At 38.1% G+C, this 27,666-nt stretch overlaps 1 protein-coding gene across 7 annotated transcripts; it reads right to left on the bottom strand.

Moving 5' to 3' along the window:
* Positions 1 to 27,627, bottom strand: ZFP14 (ZFP14 zinc finger protein). Of its 7 annotated transcripts, XR_009256232.1 has the most exons (6): positions 27,575 to 27,627; positions 21,976 to 22,061; positions 18,585 to 18,711; positions 17,446 to 17,544; positions 654 to 5,340; positions 1 to 303 (listed from the first exon to the last, which is right to left on the bottom strand). XR_009256232.1 is itself a non-coding variant. In XM_058709440.1 (5 exons), the coding sequence occupies exons 2-5, from the start codon at positions 21,982 to 21,984 to the stop codon at positions 3,974 to 3,976; spliced, it is 1,578 nt and encodes a 525-aa protein (XP_058565423.1). In that variant the 5' UTR covers positions 21,985 to 22,061; positions 27,575 to 27,627; the 3' UTR covers positions 1 to 3,973. The 7 variants fall into 7 exon arrangements, 6 of the variants coding, with proteins under 6 accessions (XP_058565423.1, XP_058565421.1, XP_058565418.1 ...); XM_058709440.1 differs by having other exon boundaries at positions 1 to 5,340; positions 17,446 to 17,520; XM_058709438.1 differs by having other exon boundaries at positions 1 to 5,340; positions 17,446 to 17,541.
* Between the last annotated feature and the right edge of the window lie 39 nt (positions 27,628 to 27,666).

Genomic DNA, 27,666 nt, shown 5'->3' on the forward strand with positions numbered 1-27,666 from the left:
TGATATTCAATATAGCATTTTTATTACAACTGAAAATGGTTTATGTCCTAATCACTATTTAACAGACTATTTAATCATGTTTAATATATACATATCAAGGACCAAGCTATAATCTTCTACATTCTACAGAAAAGCACTAACCCTCAATTCAAGCAGGAAGCTTTTCAGAATATGATGTGAGCTGCAAAGAAAAGTGTCCTTCCTTACCTCCTCCCGACACAATCACTCACCATAATGTCTGAAATGATGTCCTTGAAGACATTCATTGTGGTAATGGAAGCATCTACCAAAGTGGTTCACATTCTAAAGATGGTAAGAGATACTGGGAATGAGAATTCTACAATGAATTAAGTTTGAGATACCCTGTGTTAAATAATCATCTCTTTACTATATCTTTTGACAAACTGATAATGTGTATTTGGATTTCCCCAAAGGTAGATTTTTTAATGCCTTGCTGAATTTACACATTTTCCCGAGAAATCGTTTTTTTCCCCAAATACCAAGGACTACTATTCCCCAAAACAAGTTTATGGAGAATGTTGGATTAAGACCCTACACTCTGTTAAACATTGGTCCCCTGGAGATATCAGATACTTGGGAAAGGCAACACATGGATTAGTCAAGACAGATTTTGTAATAAATTCTAAATATACCTTATTTAGAATTAAGATGGGTAGAATCTTCATAAACGAAGTTGGTCTAGATTTTGCTTTTTAGGAGCGATCTTCATCTAGGTTTGTATCAGGATTAACTGTGCGGAATTAATTGGTAGAATTTTGTGAAAGATTATCTATTCTTTAAAGCTTTTACCTATACAACTACCAGAGTTTTTTCTTAAACAGGGTGTTCATATACACACATTTGCTTGTTGGTCTATTCGAGTCAACTGTCATAACAGAATCCTACAGCAAAAAATAAGTAACCCTTTTGTATTTATGTACTAGAATACATATAGCACATATATACAGTATTACCTTATGATTAAAACAAATTTTTCTTGATAATCTGTAGCTATGCCACCTCTGCCAATATTCTAAATGTATTATCTTTCATTTTCTTTTTCTTAATTAGATCCTCCAGAACCTAGTCATTATTAACATTGGTTAAAATCTACTACTGTCTAATCCTTAATTTCTATTTTTAGTTGTGCTCTGCTTCTCTTGTGTAGGTTTTATTTTTTTCTGTTTCGGGTTTCTTGACATAAATACTCACTCATTCCCTTAACACACTTATTTATCTGACAGGCGTAGATATGGTGAAGATGATGAAGATTGGCCCCACAAACGAAATTTCCTTAATGCATTAAAGGGGATGAATTTCTCACCGAACAGAATTCTGGTGACATCTGACAAGTTTAGATACACACATCTCATCAACAATCATTTGTAAGTCTATAAATTTCGGTTTTGATTTTAAACATTTTATTATGGAAGCTTTCAAACACATTAAAGAAGTAGAAAATAGAAAATATTAGAACAATGACCGCCCCCCCCCAAAAAAAACAAACCACTACCCTTCAGTAATTAACATTTTACTACTCTACTTCCCAAATCTCTGTGCCAATTCTTTTTCTTTTGCTGGAGTCTTCTAATGCAAATGCAGTATCTTACCATTTCATAAATATAGAAGTATGTATCTCTAACACTTAGAACCTTTTATTTTTTAATAACCACAATAACATTATCCCTAACAAAATGAGTATTTCTAAATATCATCTAATACTCAGTGCATGTCCACATTTTCCCCAGTGTCTCCAAAATGTCTTTTTACATTTTGTGTAAACTAGGTCCAAGTAATGCCCATGTACTGAATTTAGTTGATAGGTCTCTTAGGTCTCTTTTAATCAATTAACAGTTGCCCTTACCTTTTCTTTTTCATATCACTCATTAAGTTGAAGAAATCAGATCATTTATTTTGTAGAATTTTACAGTTCTGGGTCTGCTTGGCTGCTTCCTTCTGGTGCCATTTACTTTGTTCAGCTATTCCCCAAATTCTTGTTTTAAAGAATTTGATTAAAGGTTTGCTTTCTTCAGTTGTTTTGGCAGTAAGGCTTTGTAGGTGGTGGTGTGTACTTCCTATTGCATTTTATCAGGAGGTGGATATTGTCTGATAGTCCCACTTTTATAGAGGTTAAAATTGATCAAAGGGCTCAGAGGTAGTCAGCTTGATAAATCCATTGTAAAGTTCTCACTATAAAATATTTCACTCAATAGTGTTAATATCCACTGAAGATCATTTTCTGGACCCATTATTCTACTAGGGAACTAGAAAATAGTGATTTTTCTAATCCTATCATTCTGTTTATTTGTAATGATTATTAAAAAAAACAAACAAACCCTTTTAATTTGATGAGCTTTTGGTGGCCCTGAAACTTGGTCCACATGGAAAAAGCAAAAGAAGTGCTCATTTTTCTCCTTATCAATTTTCAGGATGAGTTGGTACCCAAGCATCTTCCATTGCTGACCAAACTGTGTAGCTGTGACCAAGTAAACTATCAAACTACTAGGGGGATCATGTCAAAAGACCCAACTCCCACTGGTTGAAGATGGGGCAATTTGATCAAACAGAAAACTGACTACAAAGGAAATGTTTTTTCTTTTATACAAGAGTTTTACACACATACATGCACACACAATATTAAACTTCCAACTGGTGAGTTTCCTGCCATCTTTTTAATAATTTCAAATTCATCTTTAACAGTGGTCAAACAACAGGGATTGCAAAACATTTACTTTTTGGAATTTATTATGGGAAACTAATTCCGTATTTTTTCTGATCCTTCAACAGTTGTAATCTTAACCTCACCTTCATGAAATTCATAAGGTTTCTTTTAAGCATGAAATTACTGATGCAGCTCAAATGCTCAAATGATGAAGAACTTCTCACTTTCCATATAACGTCCTAGATTTTATCTGGAATAAATTATCTTAAATTTAATTAAGTGCTGAGCAGTGACATGAGGCATTTCTACATTTACTACTTCTATAGTATATTTTTTTCATATGAATTCACTAATACTAATGATAACAACTGTAGATAATATTTACAGAAAACATGCTATGTGGCTGCTATTTTTCCAAGCATTAACTAATTAATCCTCAAGACAATCCTGTCACACAGTGTTGGCAGGCTGACTCTGAAATGGTTCCTACATTGTGGTATTCATACTCTTGTGTAATCCTCTACAATCTCTACCCTTGAGTGTGGGGTAGCCCAGTAACTTGGTTCTAATCAGTAGAGGACAGCAAAGGTGTTATTTTGGTGATTAGATCACATATGATTATAGCTTCTGTGATGCTAGCAGGCTCTACCACATTCTTGACTTGCACACTTAATAAGCAGCCATTTGAAGAAGCCCATGTAGCATGGAACTAAGGTCAGCCTTCAACCAACAGCCAACTAGGAACTGTGGACCTCAGTGCAATAGCTGACAACCATGTGAGGCTGAAAGTGGATCCCTTCCCCTGTTAGACCTTCAGATGAGACCCAACCCTGGCTGAAACCTTTAGTTTAGCTTTGTGAGACCCTAAAGGAGAAGCCCCAACTAAGTTATGTCCAGACACCTGACCTATAGAAATTATGAGATAATAAGTATTATTTTAAGCTACTAGGTTTGTGGTAATTTATTATACAGCAATAAATAACTAATATACATAGGTACTATTATCACCATTTTACAAGTGAGCAAAATGAGGCACAGAAGTTTAAGTACCTTGTCCAATAACACACTGGTAATAAAGTGGTGAAATGGGATAATGACAGATAAGGCTAAAGTTTTTCCTACATTCATTGTATTATTCCCTCAAATGAATTTGCCAAAGATAAACATCTGAAAGGTGATGGAAGGCTTTTAAAGCAACATTTTTTCCCAATAATATAAAATTTCTTACACTTAGTTGAAGCATGAAACAAATTTCTCAAAAATGAATTTTCTGATATTGTTACATAATGTACAATTGAAGGCCTTCTTGTTTTAAACTCCATTATGAATTTTCTGATGTTGAGTAAGGTGTGAATGCTGTCTAAAGGCCTTCTTACATTCCTTACATTTGTAGGGTTTCTCCCCAGTATGAATTCTCTGGTGTTGAGTAAGGAATGAATAAAGTCTAAAAGCCTTACCACATTCCTTACATTCATAAGGTTTCTCACCCGTATGAATACTCTGATGCTGAGTAAGTTGTGAGAGCAGTCTAAAAGGTTTCCTACATTCCTTACATTCATAGGGTTTCTCACCAGTATGAATACTCTGATGTTGGGTAAGTTGTGAGAGCAATCTAAAGGCCTTCCCACACTCTTCACATTCATACGGTCTCTCACCAATATGAATGCTCTGATGTGAAATAAGTTGTGAGTAACTACTAAAGGTCTTCCAGCATTCCATACATTCATAGGGTTTCTCACGAGTATGGATTCTCTGATGGCGAACAAGTTGCTGCCTTAGTCTAAAAGTCTTTCCACATTCCTTACATTCATAGGGTTTCTCACCAGTATGAATACTCTGATGGACAGTAAGTTGTTGGCATATTCTAAAAGCCTTTCCACATTCCTTACATTCATAAGGTTTCTCACCAAAATGAATTTTCTGATGTACTCTAAGGTCTGGACCACATACAAAGGCTTTCCCACATTCCTTACACTCATAGAGCTTCTCAGCAGTATGAAGTCTCTGATGTCGAGTAAGATGTGTACACTGCCTAAAGGTCTTCCCACATGCCTTACATTCATAGGGTTTCTCACCAGTGTGAATTCTCTGATGTCGAGCAAGTTGCTGATGCACTCTGAAGGCTTTTCCACACTCCTTACATTCATAGGGTTTTTCACCAGTGTGAAGCCTCTGATGTTGAGTAAGTTCTTGGAGCACTGTAAAGGCCTTTCCACATTCCTTACATTCATAGGGCTTCTCACCAGTATGAAGTTTGTGATGTCGGATAAGGTGTGCACGCTGTCTAAATGCCTGCCCGCATTCCTTACATTTATAAGGTTTCTCCCCAGTATGAATTCTCAGGTGTTGACTAAGTGTTGAGCGGCGAATAAAGGTCTTCCTACATTCCTTACATTCATACAACTTTTCTCCATTTTGAATTCTCTGATATTCAGCAAGAAAATTATGCTTTTTGTAAGTGGTCATTTTTTCAGAAGTAATTTTCACTTGCCCAAAATATCCCTCTTGTGGTTCCTTTTGCCCCTCAATCTTGCCTTTGCATTCCCAATCATTTCTAAAAAGGGAGTCCTGAAGACTGTAACTTTTAATTCTTTCCATTATCTCCCACTGGAATGAATATATTTCATAAATGTCCTTTTCTGGAGATAAAGTATTGGTCCTGTATCTGGACTCCAAATCTGAAAGAAAACAAGAAGGCAAACATACACTGTTTTCTTGTGACAGAAGAAAGCAAGCTTCTACAGAGAAATGAAAGGCACCTAAAATAATGCCTATTACAAGTGAATGGATTAGATATCTCTAAAACAGGCATTTCTGCTACAATACCACATATGTGTACTGAAAAAACCCCTTATCTTCTGCAAAATTACACACCAAAAAATTAAGAGCTTATGAAGAAAACAGGGCTGGAGAAGACCACTCAAACCTATGCAACTTTATTGGCAGAGCACTAACAAATATAATAATTGATATCTTAAGAGATAACTCAAAAGGCAGCTCAACATGGCTGAAGGCCACTTCATGGATACTAAAATGCCCCAAAATAAAGTGAAAATGCTGGATTTCAAGTGCTGAGACATTGCAGTGGGGGGAAGCCCTGAGCCAGTGAGGCTACCATTAAGGTGGGAATAAAATAAAATGTAACCTGTCTTCAGCTAGAAGCCATGCAAGATTGATGGTATATATCTCTGGGGAGACAGCCCTTGGTGCAGACACTTACTAATATTCTTCATGTAGAGGTGAAAGGGCATCCAACAATAAAGCATCAAGTTGAAGGCTTTTGCCTTTCCTGCTGAATGCTGTAAGTCTACTTCTATTCTGGCTTCATTCAAGTAGGAAAATTGCCTGTGAACCAACTAACTTTCATATTATACTGTTATTCCCTATTTCATATCACTATTAAGCTAATTTGTATTGTGCGTTATTAATTATATTATGGAACAGACCGTATTCTCCTACATTAAAAAAAAAAAATGGTAAAGGAAACACAGAGAACAGAGTCCAGGATTGGAGGTAAGCCTGGTGATTAGGGACACAAGTTAAATCAGAGTAAGAATCACCTGAAGATTTCTTAAAACTATACATACAGAGGTATTTTTTTAATATATATATTTTTAACATTTATTTATTTTTGAGAGACAGAGACAGAGCCTGAGTGGGGGAGGGGCAGAAAGAGGGAGACACAGAATCTGAAGCAGACTCCAGGCTCTGAGCTGGCAGCACAGAGCCTGACACAGGGCTCAAATTCACAAACTGTGAGATCATGACCTGAGCTGATGCCGGATGCCTAACCGATTGAGCCACCCAGGCACCCCTCAGAGGTATTTTTAAAGGAATGAAACCTAATTTGCAGGATTGAGTCCTGGGCATGTTTTGCTTTGTACTTATTTATATTCTCCAGCAAATGATTCAAGTGCTCATCAATATTTGAGTCTCTCTACTTAAATGTTTTTAATAACTTCTCTTTAGAATTAGAATCAAATATAAATACCTGAGCAGAGATAATAAGACTTCTGCTATCAAAACTCCTCTCTCATTTGGCTGTTCATGCCACAAGCCTCTTTTCAGCTCACAAAAGGTACTACCACTGTCCCCATTAAATAGGACCGTTCACAGGTTGTTCCCAACTGCATGGTTGGCTTCCCTTCATCATCAGGTCTCAATCAACAATCACTTCAGAAAAGCTATTCCTGCCGATCCTGTTTAAAACTATGCACTTTACACTCTATCCCAGCAAAGCGTTGCTCTTCTTTTTCCCAATTTTGGAATATTTATTAATTTTCTCATTTGTTATTCCATTAGTTTCTTACCCCTAAGCTTCCTTAGCGGCAGAAGTAATCTCTAAGTTCATTTACCATAAGTAATCTCTAAATTCATTTACCATTAAATAACAAACCCCATTCAAGAACATATGAACATATGGGAAGGGAGAAAAAAAGAGGAGAGGGAAACAAACCACGAGAGACTCTTAACGACAGAGAACAAACTAAGGGGTGATGGAGGGAGCTGGGTGGGGGATGGACTAGATGGGTGATAGGTATTAAAGAGGGTACTTGTTATGATGAGCACTGGGTGTAGTATGCAAGTGATGAATCACACTGAATTCTACTTCCAAAACCAATATTGCACTGTATGTTAACTAAAATTTAAATAAAAAGTAAAAGATACATAAATAACCCCAAATACACAATAAATGTTACTCATTTAATTCCCATAACTACATAATCACTAACAGATATGTGTATCTGTTTCTAATCTTTTATTTATTTATTATCTTTTTGATGTTTATTTATTTTGGTAGAGGGAGAGGGTGAGCAAGGGAGGGGCAGAGAGAGAGGGAAACAGAGAGAATCCCAAGCAGGCTCTGCACTGACAGATGCAGGGCTCAAACCCACGAACTATAAGATGATGACCTGAGCAGAAATCAAGAGTCGGACACTTAACCTACTAAGCCACACAGGTGCCCCTCTAATCTTTTAAAATGTACTACAATAGGGGTGCCTGGCTGGCTCAGTTGGTGGAGCATGTGACTCTTGATCTCAGAGTTGTGAATTTGAGACCCATGTCGGGAATAGAGTTTACTTAAAAAAAAAGTACAATGATTTACTTATCTCTGCTAGAGTTTATACTATTATCAATGCTACATTTGCTCAAATTTTTGTTTCTTCACACCTCTTCTAGGTGCTCCTTCCCATTCCTACATACCCAAAGCAATTTTTGTACTTCCTAGAAAACTATCTCAAATATTAAAAAAAAAAATTTTTTTTAATGTTTATTTATTTCTGAGACAGAGAGAGACAGAGCATGAGTGGGGGGAGGGGCAGACAGAGAGGGAGACACAGAATCTGAAGCAGGCTCCAGGCTCTGAGTTGTCACCACAGAGCACGATGCGAGACTCAAACTCACAAACCGTGAGATCATGACCTGAGCTGAAGTCGGGGTCAGGGCTCAACCGACTGAGCCACCCAGGCGCCCCTCAAATATTTTTTAATCACACTAACAGTGAAAGGCTTATGAATTCCTGAACAAAAAGGCATGGGCAGATATTGAGTATAGCAGAATGACTGCCAAATATGGAATGGTACCTGGGATCACCTGAGTGCAAAAGAGTAAAAAATAAAGGCTATGTTGGATAAAGGTCCAAAGATAGTGATCCAGATGGGGGACTTCCATGAGAAAATCTAAATGTTTAATGAAGTAAGCAAAGATATGGGGAGATGTGGGATAGGAGAGATAAGAAACTTTTTTTCTGTGACTACAGTACAAATCTATAAAACTGCTGGAATGGCTCAAACAAAAGTCTGATCACTGTGAACCAAAATTAGAAATAATACAATCATAAAACCAAGAGACATCTTCACACTTCAAGTTAAAAAAAAACAAACAAAACCCTTTACCAAGTAAAGAAAATTGTAGACTATCTAGAAAATAATATTGAAAATACTAGATTACCAAGAATCTACAAAGTATACTATAGATCTTAGAAGAATTCATCAATGCATTTAAATTCTTAGAATAAAGAAAAGAAATATGAGTATCCCAGTCAAAAGTTAGAAAAAGAACAAAAAAGTATACGAAGGAACTCAGAGGAGGAAATACAATAAAAGCAAAATTTCATTGATTAGATAACAGAAAAAAAATGAAATTAACACAAATTAAAAACCTAGGTTGTTTGAAAAAAGTCAGTGAAACCTATTAACCATTTGCTAAAAAAAATTAAAAAAATGAAGCCACTCAAACAAAGTAAAAAACAGCAACTAGGTATTCAGGAACAACTCACCATGGGTGTCTCATTTTTGCACATCGTGCAAGAAGTATTAACTGCCTTTGTTCTGGACTATCTTTTTTTTTTTTTTTTTTTTTTAATTTTTTTTTTTTTCAACGTTTTTTATTTATTTTTTGGGACAGAGAGAGACAGAGCATGAATGGGGGAGGGGCAGAGAGAGAGGGAGACACAGAATCGGAAACAGGCTCCAGGCTCCGAGCCATCAGCCCAGAGCCTGACGCGGGGCTCGAACTCACGGACCGCGAGATCGTGACCTGGCTGAAGTCGGACGCTTAACCGACTGCGCCACCCAGGCGCCCCTGGACTATCTTTTAAAGAATGTTTGTATAACCAACAACCTTGGAAGGTAGGGATAGTATTTCTCTCTGGATCAATAGGCAGGTTTGCTAACTGTTCAATATAATAAAGGTAGTATCTCCCTCAGAGCAAAGGTCACTCATGCTTATTGCCCATTATTAAAGATTTGGGTTCTCTACCTTCAGGGTTCTTCTCTTATTATGCAGCTCACTGCATGTTCAAGTATCCTTCTAGACCCATGCACATCACTCCCATGGGGTTTGTGGGCAAAATAGGAATGATGCAAATATGTTGATGTTCATGCCATTTGTTGTGCTGTTTTATTGTTGAGCAATAAAATCCTCATCTTTGGTTTAGGACTCTTGTATCTTTTGCCAGCATCCATGACACTGCAGCAGGCTAACTTGTTAGCTTGCATGTAGGGTAAAATTGCAGATGCTTCACAGTTCTTGACACTAACAAATAATTAACAAAACAGAATATTTTGAAAATCATAAGGAACTACCATGCCAATAAAGGGTAATTTTCTTTTAAAATTTTTTTAAGTTTTTATTTATGTATTTGAGAGAGAGAGAGAGACAGCATGAACAGGGGAGGAGCAGAGAGAGGGAGAGAAAGAATATCAAGCAGGCTCTGCCCTGTCAGCGCAGAGCTTGACACGGGGCTCAAACCCACAAACTGCGAGATCATGACCTGAGCCAAAATCAAGAGCTCAACATTCAACCAACTGAGTCACTCAGGTGCCCCTAAAGGATAATTTTCTAAGGAAACATAAAGCAATCAAAGACCTAAAAACTACTCTGAAGATTATAAAAACTTTAGAAAGCACAGAGCCCAATTATAAAATGGCCCAGAACATTACAAAAAAGAATAAATTCCAAGTTATCTTAAAGTGAGTTTAAAAATGAAACAAAAACCTAGTAAACTATATGTCAATATCACTTACAAAAATTCATTCAAAAACACCTACAGCACATGAAAGAAAATACAGAATTGTGGCTTATTTTAGGAATGCAAGGGCAGTTCAATACTAGGAAATCTAAAATAATTTATCATATTAATTATTCTAAGGATAAAAAATCATGTAATTGTTTCTACAGACACTGGAAAGGTATCTCACATAATTCAGCACTCATTCCTTATTTTTAAAGCACTCAAAATAACAGGAATGTATAGTTACTTCCTTAACATGATAAAATATATTTCTTCACCAGAAAGCCAGATTTAGTTTAGTGAGGAAACACTGGGGACATGAAGAGACTTTGAAACTATTCTTTTTTTTTTTTTAAAGTAGGTTTCCATAATTTGGCTATTGTTGAATGGATAAAGAAATTGTGGTTTATATACACAATGGAATACTACGTGGCAATGAGAAAGAATGAAATATGGCAGTGTGGATGGAACTGGAGAGTGTTAGGCTAAGTGAAATAAGTCATACGGAGAAAGACAGATACCATATGTTTTCACTCTTATGTGGATCCTGAGCAACTTAACAGAAGACCATGGGGGAGGGGAAGGAAAAAAAAAACGGTTAGAGAGGGAGGGAGCCAAAACGTAAGAGACTCTTAAAAACTGAGAACTGAGGGTTGATGGGGGGTGTGGGGGGGGTGGGTGATGGGTATTGAGGAGGGCACCTGTTGGGATGAGCCCTGGGTGTTGTATGGAAACCAATTTGACAATAAATTTCATATTTAAAATAGATAAATAGATAAATAAATAAATAAATAAATAAAATTAAAAATTAAAAAAAAAGTCATGTGCCTTAACTTTGGATAATCATCCTAATCATCCTGGCCTTGTTGCTTTTCCTCAAACACAAAACTTCCAACTCCCAACCCAAGGCTGTTACATTTGCTGTTCTATCAGAACTTTTTTTTTTTAATGTTTGTTTATTTTTGAGAGAGGGTGAAAGAGAGACAGAGCGTAAGTGGTGGAGGGGCAAAGAGAGAGAGGAAGAGTCAGAATCCGAAGCAGGCTCTAGGCTCTGAGTTGTTAGCACAGAGCCTGACGTGACGTGGGGCTCGAACTCACAACTGTGAGATCATGACCTGAACCAAAGTCAGACGCCGAACTGAATGAACCACCCAGATGCCCCTAGATCTGCTTTTGCTTTAGATATTCCTATAACCTGAGTTCTTTTTCATGTCTCCACTCAACTATTGCCTCCTCAAAAAGCCTAACCAGCCTAAAATAAACCTGTCTACACCTGCTAATTTCTATTCCCTTACTCTTCTCACTTTTTTAAGCTTGAGAGAGACAGAGCACATGCACACAGGCGGGGGAGGGGAGGGGAGAGAGAGAATCCTAAGCAGGCTCTGTGCTGTCAGTGCAGAGCCTGATGCACGGCTCCATCTCCAGAGTGAGACACTTAACCGACTGAGTCTCCCAAGAGCCCCTCACTTTTCTTAATAATACTTGTCACCACCTAATATTATTTATTCATTTACTTGTTTACTTAATGTCCTACTCCTGTTAAAACATAAACTGACTGCTGGAACCTATCATTCTTGTTCACAATTGTTCCACTGGTGTCCAGCACAGTGCTAGATTGGGTACTCAATGAACGAATACATTTTTAGGCAACCAAAGACATTTAAACTAATCAAAACAGAACCCGGAAAGAAACTGGATCCTATATAGATAGATATTGCTATGCACTGAACTGTGTCCTTCCAAAGTTATACACTAAAGCCCTAACCAGCCAATGTGACTGTATTCGGCAATAGTGCTTTTAGAGGTAATTAAGGTTAAATGAAGTCATCAGGCTCCTAATCCAATAGGACTGGTGGCCTTGTTAAGAGATCTGTCTCTCTGTCTCTCTCTCTCTCTCTCTGGCATATGAGGACAATAGGAGAAGGGATGATCTGCAAGCCGGGAAGACAGCCCTTACTGGAGCACCCAAATGCTAATCTCAGATTTCCAGCCTCCACAACTATAGGAAAGCAAGTTTCTGTTGTTTAAATCACCCCATCTATTGTATTTTGTTATGGCAGCTCAAGTTAATACAACGGATTCAGATATAAGTGAATTATAATCACTGATCATAAAAAAGAGTAGCCCCTCTCTTTGTTTAAATCTTTTACTCATCATCCCTAATGGGACATTTTTGTTTACTTCTTAGTTTAAAATAACTGTAGATTCTTAGGAGGCTACAAAGAAATAACAGCAAAGTCTCACGCAACCTTCACCCAGCCTCTCTCAATGTTAACATCTTACATAACCATAGAATAATAGTCAAACCAAGAATTAACACTGGTATAATCCATAGAGCTCATTTAGATTTCACCAGTTATACACGCCCTTGTGTGTATGTAGAGTTGACCCCTGAATAATGCAGGGTTAGGGATGCCAACTCCCCATGCAATTGAAAATCTGAGTAAACTTTTGACTCCCCAGAAACAACTAATAGCCTAGTGTTGACCAGAAGCCTTACTGACACAGTAAACATTTGATTAACACATATTTTATATGTGATAGTATATACTGTATTCTTATGATAAAGTGAGCTAGAAAATGTTAAGAGAAACATAAAGAAGAAAAACATGGAAGAGACAATCCATTTATAGTATTGTACTATATTTATTGGAAAAAATCCATGTATAAGTGGACCCACACAGTTCAAATGCATATTGTTCAAGGCTCAACTGTATATGGTCCTATGCAATTTAAAAATTTTATCATGTAGGGTGGGTGCCTGGGTGGCACAGTCAGTTAAATGTCTGCCTTCAACTCAGGTCATGACCTCACAGTTTGTGAGTTGGAGCCCCATGTCGGGTTCTCTGCTGTCCTCGGAGAGTCTGCTTCAGATCCTTTGTCCCCCTCTCTCTTTGCCCCTTCCCCACCACCCACCAATAAAAAAAAAAAAAAAAAAAACTTAAAAAATTTATCATAAACTTGAATAATCACCATCACAAACAAGATACTCACTGTACCATAACCACAAGACTCCCTTGTGTTACTCCTTTATGGCCCTAAACACCCCTTCACTCTTCTATATTCTAACCCTTGGCAATGATTAATTCATTTTCATCTCTACAATTTAAAAAAAATTTTTTTTAATGTTTATTCATATTTATTTTTGACAGAGAGAGAGAGAGAGACAAAGCATGAGTGGGGAGGGGCAGAGAGAGAGGAAGACACAGAATCAGAAGCAGGCTCCAGACCCTGAGCTGTCAGCACAGAGCCTGACATGGGGCTTGAACTCACAGAACACGAGATCATGACCTGAGCCGAAGTTGGACGCTCAACCGACTGAGCCACCCAGGCTCCCCTCTACAATTTTGATATTTCATAAATGTTACATAATTAAGGTCATGTGGTATATAACTTTTTGTGATTGGTTTTTCTCACTCAGCATAATTACCTTGAGATTCACAATTACCTTGAGGTTCACTTAAGCTATCGTGTCTATCAATAGTTTCTTTCTTTTTATTGCTGAGCATTATTCCATGGTATAGATGTAACTTTTACCCATTCTTATTTGGGTTATCATTATGGTGTTGAATTGTAGTATATGTTGTTCCTTTGTTGGATATGTTTTCTTGCTATTTTCTCTCAGTCTGTGACTTATCTATTTTTATTGGTATAATTTTTTTACTGTATATTAAAGTTTTCAATTTGGATAAGGTCTGATTTGTCAATTTTTTATTTTTATGGTTATTGCCTTTACCTAAGAAGCCTCTGCTTACTACTAAGTCATTCTCCTAGTTTTCCTCTAAAAGCTTTATATTTAGCTTTCATATATTTTTTAAAGGTGATTTTTAATTTTTTCTACTAATTCCTACACCCAACATGGGGCTCAAACCCCAAGATCAAGAGTCACATGCTTCTCCAACTGAACTAGCCAGGCACCCCTAGCTTTCATATTTTTTATATAAAATTCATATTTAGTTTTAAAACTTTTTATTTTTTATATTTAACTTTTTTTGAGAGAGTCAGTGAGCGAGCATGTGAAATTTGGGGAGAGGAGCAGAGGGAGAGAGAAAGAGAATTTCAAGCAGGCTCCACGCTCAGCACAAACAATGATGCGGGGTTCAATCCCACGACCCTGGGATCATGACCTGAGCTGAAATCAATGGTCAGATGCTCAACCGACTGAGCCACCTGGCACCCGTATAGTTAACTTCTATATCTGGCTTTTCTTTTAAAAAATTTTTTTTAACATTTATTTATTTTTGAGAGAGAGAGACAGAGCATGAGCAGAGGAGGGGCAGAGAGAGAGGGAGACACAGAATCCAAAGCAGGTTCCAGGCTCCAAGCTGTCAGCACAGAGCCCGACATGGGGCTCGAACCCACAAACCATGAGATCATGACCTGAGCTGAAGTCCTGAGCTGAAGTTGGACGCTTAACTGACGGAGCCACCCAGGCACCCCTATATCTGGCTTTTTATATATTTTATGTTTAGTTTTTATATTTAAGTCTAAAATGCATCCTAAATTAATTTTTTTAAGTTTATTTCTTTATTTTGGGAGAGAGAGAGTGCATGAGCTGGGAAGGGACAGAGAGAGATGGAGACAGAGAAACACAAGCAGGCCCTGTGCTGTCAGCACACAGCCTGATGCAGGGCTCAAACTCAAAACTGCGAGATCATGACCTGAACTGAAATCAAGAGTCAGACGCTTAATAGACTGAGCCACCCAGGGACCCCCATCTTAAATTAATTTTTGAATGAAGTAGGGGTCAAAACTTGTTTTCCCGGTTATTCCAGCACCATTTGTTGAAAAAAAAATTTCCTTTCCTCAAAAGGAAAAAAATAAATGGTCTTTTAAGTATGTGTAAGTTCCACCTCTAGGATCTCTGTTCTGTCCTGTTTGTTGATCTAATACTTATCTTCTACTTATACCTTATCTAATACTCAATGTCTTGATTACCATAGTTATATAATAAATCTTGAAGTATCTTGAAGTCATGTAGTCTAAGTCCTATAACATATTCTTCCTTTTCCAAGATTACTTTAGAAATGCTAAGTCCATTGTTTTGCCATATAGATTTTGGAATCAGATTCTTAAAATCTATAAAATTGACATTTTAACAATACTGAGTTTTCTCATCCCCAAAAAGGTCTCTCTTCATTTCAGGTCTTTCTCTTAGGAATGTTCCATGACTTTTAGCATAGAGGTCTTACATGTTTTATCAAATTTATTCCTTAGTATTTTTGTTGACACTATTGTAAACTGACTTAATTTGCTTGCAATTTTTTAATTGACTTAATTTACCTTACTTTCCTAATTTTTTCACTACCAGTATATAAAAATATAATTGATTTTTGTATATTAACCTTGCATCCTGTGATCTTACTGTGATCATTTATTACTTTGAGTACTTGTTTTGATTTGTTAGGATTTTCTATGTACATAATCATGCAATCTCCAAAGAGAGTTTAACTTCTTTTTTATTTTATGTCTCTTATTTTTCTTGTTGTATTGCAATGCTAGGACCTTCAATACAGTGTTAAGCAGATATGGGAAATGTAGGCACTCTTGTCTTGCTCCCAATCTTAAGGGGGAATTCTTTAATCAAGTATGATGAAGTTTATAATGTAGTAATTTTTTTTTAGCAGTATTTTTTGAGGAAGCTCCCTTCAGTTTTTGGTTTCCTGAAAATTTTTATCATGAATGGATGTTGAATTTTGTTATATACTATTTTTACATCTATGGACACGATCACATGGTTTTCCTCATTTCTGTTAATACAGCGAATTACACATAATTTTTTTTACATTAATTCTAGAATGTTAAACCAAGCTTGCATTCCTGGAATAAACAGTACTTGATCATTTTTATATATTACTGAATATGACTTACTAATATTTTCTTATGATTTTACATCTATGTTCATGAAGGATAATAAGTCTGCAATTTTTCCCCCATTTAGTGATTTCCTTGTCAGGACACACTGTAACATTTATGCTATTCTCAGAAAATGAGTTCAGAGCTCTTTCCTCTTATGAAGGAATTTGTTAACATTGCTGGTATTTCTTCCTTAAATATTTAATAGAATTCACCAGTGAAGCCATGTGAGCCTGGTGTTTTCTTTGTGGAAAGATTTCTGATTATGAATTAAATTATTTTAATAGATATAAAGTTACTTGTATTTTTTTTCTTGTGTCAGTTCTGGTAATTACGTTTTTCAAGGAATTTTTCCATTTCACTTAAGATGTCCATTTTATTGGCATAAAATTATTCATGGCATTCTTTTATTATTCTTTTAATGGCTATAGGATGTGAAGCAATAACTCTGTTACTCTTTCATTCCTAGTGTTAAAAACTGATGTTGTGTTTCTTTTTTTCTTTTTTTTCGAACATGTGTTGCCAAAGTGAGCACTTTTTTTCTAAATGAGTCAAGCTAGGTATTTACCAATTTTGTTGATCTTTTCAAGAAATCAACTTTTGGCTTTATTAATTTTCTTCTACTTTTTCTATCTTGTTGATTTCACCTCATATTTATTATCATCTTTTTTTCTTCCATTGAGAATAGCTGCTCTCTTTGTAGTAGGAGAAAAATATGAGAGATGAGAAGAGTTTTAATACAGGTCCACAGGCAGCTCCTTTGGAGTCTAGTCTTAAAAGATTTTCATTTGGGAGCGCCTGGATGGCTCAGTTCGTTAAGCGTCCGACTTCAGCTCAGGTCATGATCTCATGGTTCATGAGTTTGAGCCCCATGTTGGGCTCTGTGCTGACAGCTCAGAGCCTGGAGCTTGCTTTGGATTTTGTGTCTCCCTCTCTCTCTGCCCTCCCCTGCTTGCACTCTGTCTCTTTCTCTCTCAAAAATAAATAAACAGGGGCGCCTGGGTGGCGCAGTCGGTTAAGCGTCCGACTTCAGCCAGGTCACGATCTCGCGGTCCGTGAGTTTGAGCCCCGCGTCAGGCTCTGGGCTGATGGCTAGGAGCCTGGAGCCTGTTTCTGATTCTGTGTCTCCCTCTCTCTCTGCCCCTCCCCCGTTCATGCTCTGTCTCTCTCTGTCCCAAAAATAAATAAAAAACGTTGAAAAAAAATTAAAAAAAAAAAAAAGATTAAAAATAAATAAATAAATAAATAAACATAAAAAAAAAAAAAAAAAAAGATTTTGTTTCCCAGGTCTCAGGCCTTTTCTCCATAGGCCATGGGCTCTCAAAGAGAGATTTCCAACAACCTCTCAAGGCTAACAGGTTTAGCTATTACCTGAGTAATTAATTCCCCATCCTGCTCAGCCCTCACTCACCAGGGTAGTGTCTTCTGGTCCCTTCCCTTATAACCATCCAGGGCTCCTTCCCTTCATCCAATAAGGTAATCACATCTGGTTTAGAAATGGAAGGTTCTGCTTAAAAGGTAATGTGACATGAAACTGTAAGTCCAAAAGTCAGGTTCAAATTTGGTTAAATTTGTCATTAATTATAGATCAAAATGGTACTTTATAGAGCCTAAGAGCGAAGAAATGCAAGGGAGTTGAAGAACACTCATATTAGGGTAACCTTAGGAACAGATGGTTAAGAACAGGCCTTAATATAATTTAAACTCATACAAACTCTCTTGAGAGGCAGTAAGAATCTGGATCCAGACTGCCTGAATTCAAATCCTGCCTTTGTTGCTGTGTTACCTCAGCAAATTATTAACCTCTTATACCTAAGTTTTCTCATCTGAAATGAGGATAATGATAGTAGATTTCTTAGAGTTGTGATAATTAATAATGCACAATACTAAGAATAGTATCTAAGCACAAGTATATGCAGTTATATGTATATATACATATAATATGTGAGTGTATTAACTTTTTTATCATTATCAGTTTGCTGAAAGGAGAGTATCTTGCTGACACATCTTCTGATCCTTTATAGGATTATCCATTCAATGTTAAGTGCAAAGTTCTTAGATTTTAAATTTCAACCACAAAGCATGTAGAACTGAATATCTCTGTTATAAGAAACAGAATGCATTTACTTGAAGTTTGTGAATCCATTTCGTGCTGTATAAGTTCTACAGGCTCCCCTGGTTTTTAGACAGACTCAAAACCCCTGTGTTTAGGTATTCTTGCAGGTGGATTAGGAAAGAGTGTTGAGCATTTGCATCAAATCTGGGCTCAAATATAATATAAAATCTGATTTCTTGGACAATGCTTCTGTTGTAAGCAATCCAGAATTCAAACCCAGTCCCTTGGATATCAGTGAAACAAGGAAATTACAGAGACTGGAGAAAATATGAAGGATATAGCAGGATGAAAGCGATGAAGTGGCCTATTTCCAAACTAACAAAGCTGAAACCATTCCTTTGGAACACAGAGAAAAAAAATATCTTGTTTCTCAAATCATAGTCCTGAAATTGGCAGAAGAGAAAGCCAACGTAATTTGGGATAAATAGCCTTACCTAGTGAGATGAAATTACTATAATTCTCCCACATCACATCCCTATATAAGTCTCTTTGAGCCGAGTCCAGGAATTCCCATTCTTCCTGTGAGAAGTCTATGGCCACATCCCTGAATGTCACTGAACCCTGAAAAAAAAACAAACAGAAACAAAAAACACCTCATGTATTACCTATGAAAATAAATGAAATATTTCTTAAAAGAAAAGAGGACTTAAAAGATCGAGGACTGCAATGCAGAGAAGGGGCCACATAACAAGCAAATAGGGTAGGGCTAAAAATGTATGTATAGGGAACAGTAAGAAAATTGGTATCACTGAGTGCTGCGTGTCTTGAATAGTCCTGTGGTTGAAGATAAGATTAATTTTCTACCCCAAAATATCTGGAAATGAATAAAATGACCCAAAAAAGTCCCAATTAAATGAAACAGTATACACAAGCCTTCAGCAAGCTATGTGTCTCCACCACAAATTCATGGAAAATATGTCTTCCACCTTCTTTGCCCTTTAATGATCATGAAAAAAATATTGATAAAAACTGCTCCCAAACGTACAACAATACCTCTTCTAAGAAAACAGACTCAAGTTAATCATAAAGTCAGATTTTTCCCTATAAGGACCAATTCTTTTTTTTTTTTTTTACATGTTTTTATTTATTTTTGAGACAGAGAGAGACAGAGCATGAGCAGCAGAGGGGCAGAGAGAGAGGGAGACACAGAATCTGAAGCAGGCTCCAGGCTCTGAGCTGTCAGCACAGAGCCCAATGCAGGGCTCAAACTCATGGAGCGTGAGATCATGACCTGAGCTAAAGCTGGACGCTCAACCGACTGAGCCACCCAGGCGCCCCAAGGACCAATTCTTTAGTAAACTTTAAAATAATTGCTACATGCCAGTCCACATTTTTAATATATCAGATTCAACCATTCTCTTTTCCTATTCAGATATTTTATTTCAATACAATTTCAAAAATCTTCCTCAGCTCTCACAGCCTACATTGTCTATTACTTATGCACCTAGATGACCTTACTCTTTATCATCTACCACCCCTCACCGAACACCCTTCCTCATTCCTAGTTAGAGGACACTGAACCATGATGATATCACCCTGGACCAGTGTTTTCACTAAGGCATGATTTTACTCCCCAGAAGACAACTGACCATGTATGGAGACAGTTTTGGTCGTCACGACTGGGGGGAAAGGGTGTGAGTGTTACAGGCATCTAGTTGGTAAAGGCCAGGGATACTCTGAGACATCCCACAATGTAAAAGACAGCCCCCACAATAAAAGATTCTCTGGCTCAAAATATTAATAGTCCCAAGGTTGAGAAACCTTGCTCTAAACCAGTACATCCTATAAAACTACACAAGGAACTTTGCTCCTGGTATTCTTCTCTCAGGGTTTACAGGAGACGATTCTTGATCTCTCTATTCGCAGTTCTGCTGATTACTTCCGAATCACAGGCACTGGCGAGGGAGAGATCCCTTGCCCTAATCAGCATGAGGTGGCTCAATACCGGATGCTGGACAGATGAGATTGACAGCATTTATTAGACATGTATACTCACAGCCCGGGGTAGGAGGGCACCACACATCATGCAGGGCCACACAGGGGTTGCACTCAGGAATGGAGTGAACAAGCAGGGTCTGTGGGAGGCAGGCTTTGTAGTAAAAAGAGGGTAAGGTGTCCGTGATTCCCACAGAATGTGACTGGCTTGTCTGAATAATTCTGTGTGCTGGCAGGAAGGTGAAACCCTTTACAGTGAGAACCAGGAAGGGTTTAGGTCATCTGCCTGATAGGAAAACTAGCTGTGGGGAGTCTTTTCTGCTCTGACAAGAGCAGGGAACTCACATTTAGGCCTCTGGAGCCCTGATAAAGGTATCAGGTCGGCACATGAAATTTTATGCCTTACAATACAAGGCCCCAATTACAGCCCTTACCTAATCCACCCAATCCAAAAAGCCTTTCATACCATAAGATCTCAACACATACAGAGACTGAGACCAATCAATACTAAGCCTCATCATATGTACTTGGAAAACAACTCTGTGGAGAAATCTGGAGTTTTCCCTGTAAACAAATAGGACCAAATTCTCTTTCATCAAACCACAGATCTTCAGAGAAAATTCAAAACAAGGATCTTTCACTTAATATCAATAACCCATCCCTGAATATCAGACATTCTAATACTACATCATCAAACAGGTGCCTATTTTCCCATCACTTAGAAGCGAAGAATTACACTGCATTATAAATCAATTCCAAGTCTCCAACTAGCCTCCATTTCCCTCCAGTATAGAATTATAGTACACATGGGTTACTGAGCACACATCTTCTGTATTTTGTCTCTTTTACTGAATTCACTTTTCTCACTTGCTTTGTTTCTTTCCCCACAATTTCTTCAATACTTTCCCAACTTTTTACAAACTCATTTTATACTACACAGGGGCTACATGTTAAGTGCACTATGAAAATGCATTTCTAACAAGAACATAACAACGGGATGTCTCACACTCAGTATGCTGTTCTGACACCTCCTTTATCACCAGCAGCACCAGATACACACATCCTCTTTAATGATATCTGTATGCATCTCACAACATCTGCAGATGGTTCTAACAGTCTAGCAACTATGTTTGAAATATAACGAGACTCTCCCACACATTATTTTTCGTTAAAAAAAAGGCGGCACTGAACTATATAATTTCACTTACACAAAGTTCTAAAAATGGCAAATTCATTTACGGTGTTAGAAGTCAGGACAGTGGTTGTATCTGAGCTGGGTGGGTAGGGAGTGACTGAAAGAGTGGGCATCTGAGGTACTTGTAATATTCTCTTTCTCAACCTGAGTGCTGACAGCATAGATGTGCTCAATTTATGATAATTCATTCAGCTACACACTTATGATTCATGCACTTTCCTCTATGTATGTTATATGCCAATAAAAAGTTCAAAAAACTTTGAAACGATGTCAAATTGTGTATTGGGGACACAAATTTTTCCTACATAAAACCAGACAAAAAATCATTGTATTCAGAGAAATAAACTTACTCTGAAGTTTAAATATTAAAATCAAAAGCTGTTTATTGGGAAATGTTAACAAGGGGACATTCTGCAGAGAATGCCTGCATTTTTCTCAAGGCATTTCACTTTTGCTTGCTCATGGCTCTTGACAGATTTTGTAGTAGCTAGGAGACAGTTCACATCAGTGGAAAAAATGGAAGGGCATATAGATAGGACACTGGGCTGTCGGTCCCCAATCCTCACAGGAATGACAGCACGTTCTTGGATGGAGTTCTGTTAAATAAGATGTTTCAAGATAAGGAACAAGTATGTACACATGACCTAGAAATCAACAATATTTCAAAAAGGAAAAAAAAAAAAAACATAACTTACATGGGCCATGGTTTCAAAATGCAAGAACTGGTCAGTCCTTTTCAAGATTTCTTTTCAGAGAACCGCAGAGTCCAGATAAGCCAGATCTGGAAGACAAAGAAGCCATGAAAGCAAATGTACCTCAGAGATTCCAAAAGGACTTAATGTGAGCTTTTTTCTTTTCCACTCCTACTTCCTAACTACTCCCCACTACTCTACTCACTCTGATCCCATACCCACAAAACCTGGAGGAGAGTAGAAGTCTGAAGAAATCCAAGCCCTGAAGGAACCCAGCTGAACAATAATGGATTTGATGTAAAAGCCCAAATACTTCTGAGGACTTGTGACCAGTTTCCTATCTAGTAATGTGGATCTGGTCCTGACATCGGACTCCTTCTCCCTCCAGTACAAATTTTCAGGGCTGAGAAAACGCGATACCATCCATATACGGCCTCTTGAGCCCTCCAGGATCCTGTCTGAACTTCCTAAATACGAAGACTGAAAAGCACAGACTGAGCCTGGCAGCTGCTACTGCTGTAAAACTGCACTGGCCTTTCCCCAGCCAAGACACTCACTACTCTGTTTCCCAATCAAGACCTCTCATACCATGACAGCCTGTGCACGTTCCCCTCTCTTTCAGTATCCAAGGTGGAGACAAGGGGATCCCTGATCACTGCAGTCAGTCAACCACCACCACTCATTGAGAACTGTTACATGCTGGGTGCTTTATATACATCACCTGATGACCCTCAGCACTGCTCTGCAATGTATTCTCATCACTCAAGAGATCAGAAAACTAATGCTCAAGGGAGAAATCGTTTGCCCAAAGTCACAGCTATTAAGTGGCAAAGCTTTGTTTTGAGCCCACATTTCTCTAACTAAAACACTACCTTTCAACTTTAGGTTTTTGCCTCTCAAGACTAGATTTCTATTTCATTGAGAGGACCCTGACCAAGGGCAATTCAATAAAAAATAGAAATAACCTTTCAAAAGATATTAAACCTCACTACTAATTACGAAGATGTATATAAAGCAAAAAAAATTTATTTTTACAGTGACATGACTGGAAGGTCTAAAAGACTGATGATGTCCCTTATTAGCAAGGTCATGAGAAAATGGACACCACCTTGGCCCAAATTTAGAACTATGTGAGGCAGCATTTAAATGTTATAACTATATAAACCCTGTGAACCAGTTCCCAGAGCTTCACTTGAGACTACAGGAACTACTCCTAGAGTGCCTGGGTGGCTCAGTTGGTTGAGCGTCTGACTTCGGCTCAGGTCATGATCTCATGGTTCATGAGTTTGAGTCCCGCATCGGGCTCTGCGCTGGCAGTGTGGAGCCTGCCTAGGACTGGGCACCTGGGTGGTTCAGTCAGTTAAGCGTTCAACTTCGGCACAGGTCATTATCTCACAGTTTCGTGAATTCGAGCCCCACGTTGGGCTTTGTGCTGACAGCGTGGAGCCTGGAGCCTGCTTCGAATTCTGTGTATCCCTCACTCTCTGCTCCTCCCCTGCTTGCACTCTCTCTCTCTTAAATATAAATAAACATTACCCAAAAAATAAAGGAACTACTCACACATGTACATGAAGATGTCTGCAGAGATATGCTGACAGATAAGGTTTACAATGAATAAAAGCTGAAAAGACTCTAACTGGGAAAATTGTTAAACAGTAGTGCATCTACACCACTGGAAACTAGGCAAATATTAAAAAGTGATGATGTTGGGTGCCTGGGTGGCTCAGTCGGTTAAGCGTCCGACTTTGGCTCAGGTCATGATCTCGCGATCTGTGAGTTTGAGCCCTGCGTCGGGCTCGTGCTGACAGCCTGGAGCCTGCTTCAGATTCTGTCTCCCTCTCTCTCTGCCCTTCCCCGGCTCATGCTCTCTCTCTCTGTCAAAAATAAACCTTAAAAAAATTTTTTTTAAAGTGATAATGTTGCCCTAATTTTGATGAAATAGGTGAAACCAGTGTGTTTACAAAAAAAATTCCAACATCTGTAGTATTACACTATTTTGACAGAAAAAATCACATGTATGCCTAGGAGAAACAGTTAAAATGTTTACAGTAAGAGCCAGCAACACACACCACCACATTAAACATATTAAAGCACATAAATACTCCAAATAAGGAAAAGATTTTCTCATTTCAAGGTTTTCTTTCAGTCTTCTGTTGACCTGAGGAAAAAAAACTCAGGATATTCTAAGAACAGCTGTTTTTCCTGAGTGACTTCTTTTTTACTTCACCTTTTAATTCATGAACCAAGTCTATGACTGAATTTGCCCATGTATGCTGGAGTACTATCTAGAAATCAATGGTAAAAAGTCCCTGACTGATGTATTTTAAGTACTGACAGCTGTCTCATCACTGCTTCCTTTCATATCTTAGAAATGACTTCATTTTGCTTCTGAGCCAATCCACTAGGCTAAGATGCCTCTGAAGCCTCCAACAACTATTGTATTTCCTTGCCCTACTAGTCTGACTTTGCATAAATCATCATTAAAATAAAAACTGTGAGACATTAACTATACTGGAATTAAAATAAAATTTAAAAAAAACCTATGTGACAAATCTTTTTTTCATAAATTCTTTTTTTTCATGTTTCAGTTTTTTTTTTTTTAAGTTTGTTTATTTTTGAGGAAGAAGGGGGGAGAGAGAGAGAGAGACAGCACAAGCAGGAGAGACACAGAATTCGAAGCAGACTCCAGGCTCTGAGCTGTTAGCACTGAGCCCAACTCAGGGCTGAAAGCCACACACCATGAGACCATGACCTGAACCAAAGTCAGACACTCAACCAAATGAGCCACCCAGGCGCCCCAGCATAAATCTTACTGTAGGAAATCCATTACCTCCAGACCTCATAGCTTCAGTATAATCTGGACAAAACTTGATGATTCTTGCTGTCATCAGATTAATATCTCTTCCTTCAATCATGAAAGGTTACTGAGTAAGGCAGGAATAATTTTTTTAAGTATGCATAATGATGAGACTTGGTATACTGTTATAATTACTAAAATGGGCTTTGGTGTGACACTTCCAGGATATAAATCTCAGCTCTGATAGTTATTAACTGTGTGATCTTGGACATGTTACTTAACTTTTCAGCCTTAGTCGCCTCCTATAAAAAAAAAAGTTGATAATTATAAATTCTATCTCAAAGGGTTATTATAAGAATTAAATAAGACACTACATATAAGAAAGCACTTAAAGTAGCAAATAAACATTAAATAAAAGTCAGCTATAGCACTGAAGATGAAGAATACTATATACTCTTCTTTCCCTAATTATTAAAGAAAATTATCTTCTGCTCTTTTCTTCTTCCATAAAAAATTTGAGCTTCTCAGCCTTGCTCTTTCTTACAATGCTAGCTAATAAATTTCAAACTTCATATTGATAAGCAATTCCTCTTGATTAACAACAATTTACAAAAGGGAGTATGTGGATGGATGAAGCAAATGTGAAAAAAATGGAATTACAACATAATAGTAACTATTAAATCTACTGAACACTTTTTATGTGTCAAGCATTATCTGAGGACTTTATTTTTTATTTTTGTAATTTTTATTTATTTTTGAGAGAGACAGAGTGCGAGTGGGGGAGGGGCAGAGAGAGAGACGGAGACACAGAATTTTTTTTAAACGTCTCATCCGAGCTGTCAGCACAGACCCTGATGAGGGGCTGGAACTCACGAACTGATGATGACCTGAGCCGAAGTTGGACGCCCAAAGACTGAGCCACCCAGGTGCCCCCTTAGGACTTTATATATATTAATTCACCTATTCAAAGCAATCCTATACAGTAGGTTCTGTCATTATCCTCTTAAAGATGAAAGAACTGTAGCACAAAGAAATGAAATAAATTACTCCGATTTACCCAGCTCTAACTGACAGTTTTAGGACTAGAACACTGGTAATTTAGTACCATAACTAAACTGCCTCTCATAAAACCACATAAATATATGGCCTGAAACAACTCATGTTGTCAAAAACTTCAAACCATTTCTCAAATTTCTACCAGCATCTTCTATTCCCTTCCCTTGTTAACACAGTACTCTCCCTTAAAAACCCTGTCACATTGCAACTCCTTACAAGCCTCAAAAGCAGAAAACCCTGTCACCGATTAAACCATCTCCAAACTTTCCCTGCTTGTGAATTCAGGGCAGAGGTGAAGATCAAAGACACCTAGCATATGATTCCAACTGAACTGTAATCCTCTCAACAAATCAAAGCCTAAAATAAAGCTCTGCAGTTGGCCTCCCTTCAGGAGGTTTACTTGCAAGCCATTTAAATGATTAGAAAGCAACAGCTCACAGGAGGAATTAAATGACTGCCAAATGTTCATGTGAATACCCACAGGAGAGGAGGCAGGAAGTAACCTCATCACCCCTATCATTCACTGGGAAAGAAGAGCAAAGCTCCAGGTCTACGGATAGGATATTTCCCTTGTTAAAGCCTAACCAGTTAAAGACTACCCGGAACAAGCCTGTAGAGTCCAACAAAATCAGATTTATTGATTTAAGAGAGGGAGGAAATTCCACAGGATGGGTTGGAATGCAATGGAGGAGGAGAAGAAAAGCTCTTTTGTAAAGGGTTGAGTTACAACTGAAGGACTTTGAAGAGAATGTATGGGAAGCGGGGAACAATTCTAGAATGGTTGCAGTTTCTGAGGTAAGACTAGGAAAGGCTGGGATTAATTGGAGACCAAGTGCTATCTTGAAGGGAGGGTAGTTTAGCAATTGGGTATCTCCAGTAATAAAAATAAAAAATAGCAAAGCAAGTGTGGACCTTCACTGGTAAAACAGCTGTAATCTCTCAAAGAGGGAGTTGTGATCGCATTTTACAGTTGCTGCATGAAATAATAATTTCTATTTTGCAGCTGGCTTTATCTGTCTCCTGTCTCCCGGCCTGATTAATGCAAATGATTTTTCTCTTTTCAGTTCGCACTGATTTTTATTCTTTCTCAGGAGACTCAAAGGTTTTAAACCATGCACAGAAAAATAAAAGTTACATTTCACGGAACAAAGAAATACAAATTCGTCCTGATATACTTTAGATAGACAAATAGATATAGACATAAAAATGGTTATTTCCTCTTTCTCTCCTTCCTAAAGATCAGCAGGATTGGGGGAAAAAAGACGGGAATCTTGAGACACTGAGCCTTTCTTGGAAATCAGCCCGACCCGGCTAACTCAGAACACACCCCCGCTATCACACTTGCTCCCACCATCACCACGCACATAACCCGATGGAAATTAAAGAGGGAGCCGGGAGGTAAAGCCCAGCCTTCAGAGAAAGGCCGAGTACAAAGGCCACGTCTGGAATCCGTCTCCGAATTTCCTTTACGAGGGAGCTCTGATTAAGCCGTGGTTCTGAGAGCAGCAGTTCTCGAAACCGTCTTTTTGTTGGGGGCCTTCACTCTGGGGTTCATGCATCTAACTCGAAGCCATTCTGGGCCGAGAAATCTGTGCAGCCCTTAAGCGGAAAGGGAAAGGACGCCTCAGGGCACCCAATGCCCAGTAGCGTCACAAATTCCACAGTCACTGCAACCCAGTTCACACAGAAGCCCGCGCCACCCCCGCGCCGCCCCCGCGCCCATTTCCTCAATGCACGCGACCAACTCACCTCTCGGAGCCGACACCAGCAAGAAAGCCGGAAGGAAACTACGAGCAGAGGCCTGTGGGAAATGTAGTCTTCGGTAGGGAGGGCCCGCCCCC

The sequence above is a fragment of the Neofelis nebulosa genome, chromosome 17 (genome assembly GCF_028018385.1).
Source record: "Neofelis nebulosa isolate mNeoNeb1 chromosome 17, mNeoNeb1.pri, whole genome shotgun sequence".
Lineage (NCBI taxonomy): Eukaryota > Metazoa > Chordata > Mammalia > Carnivora > Felidae > Neofelis > Neofelis nebulosa.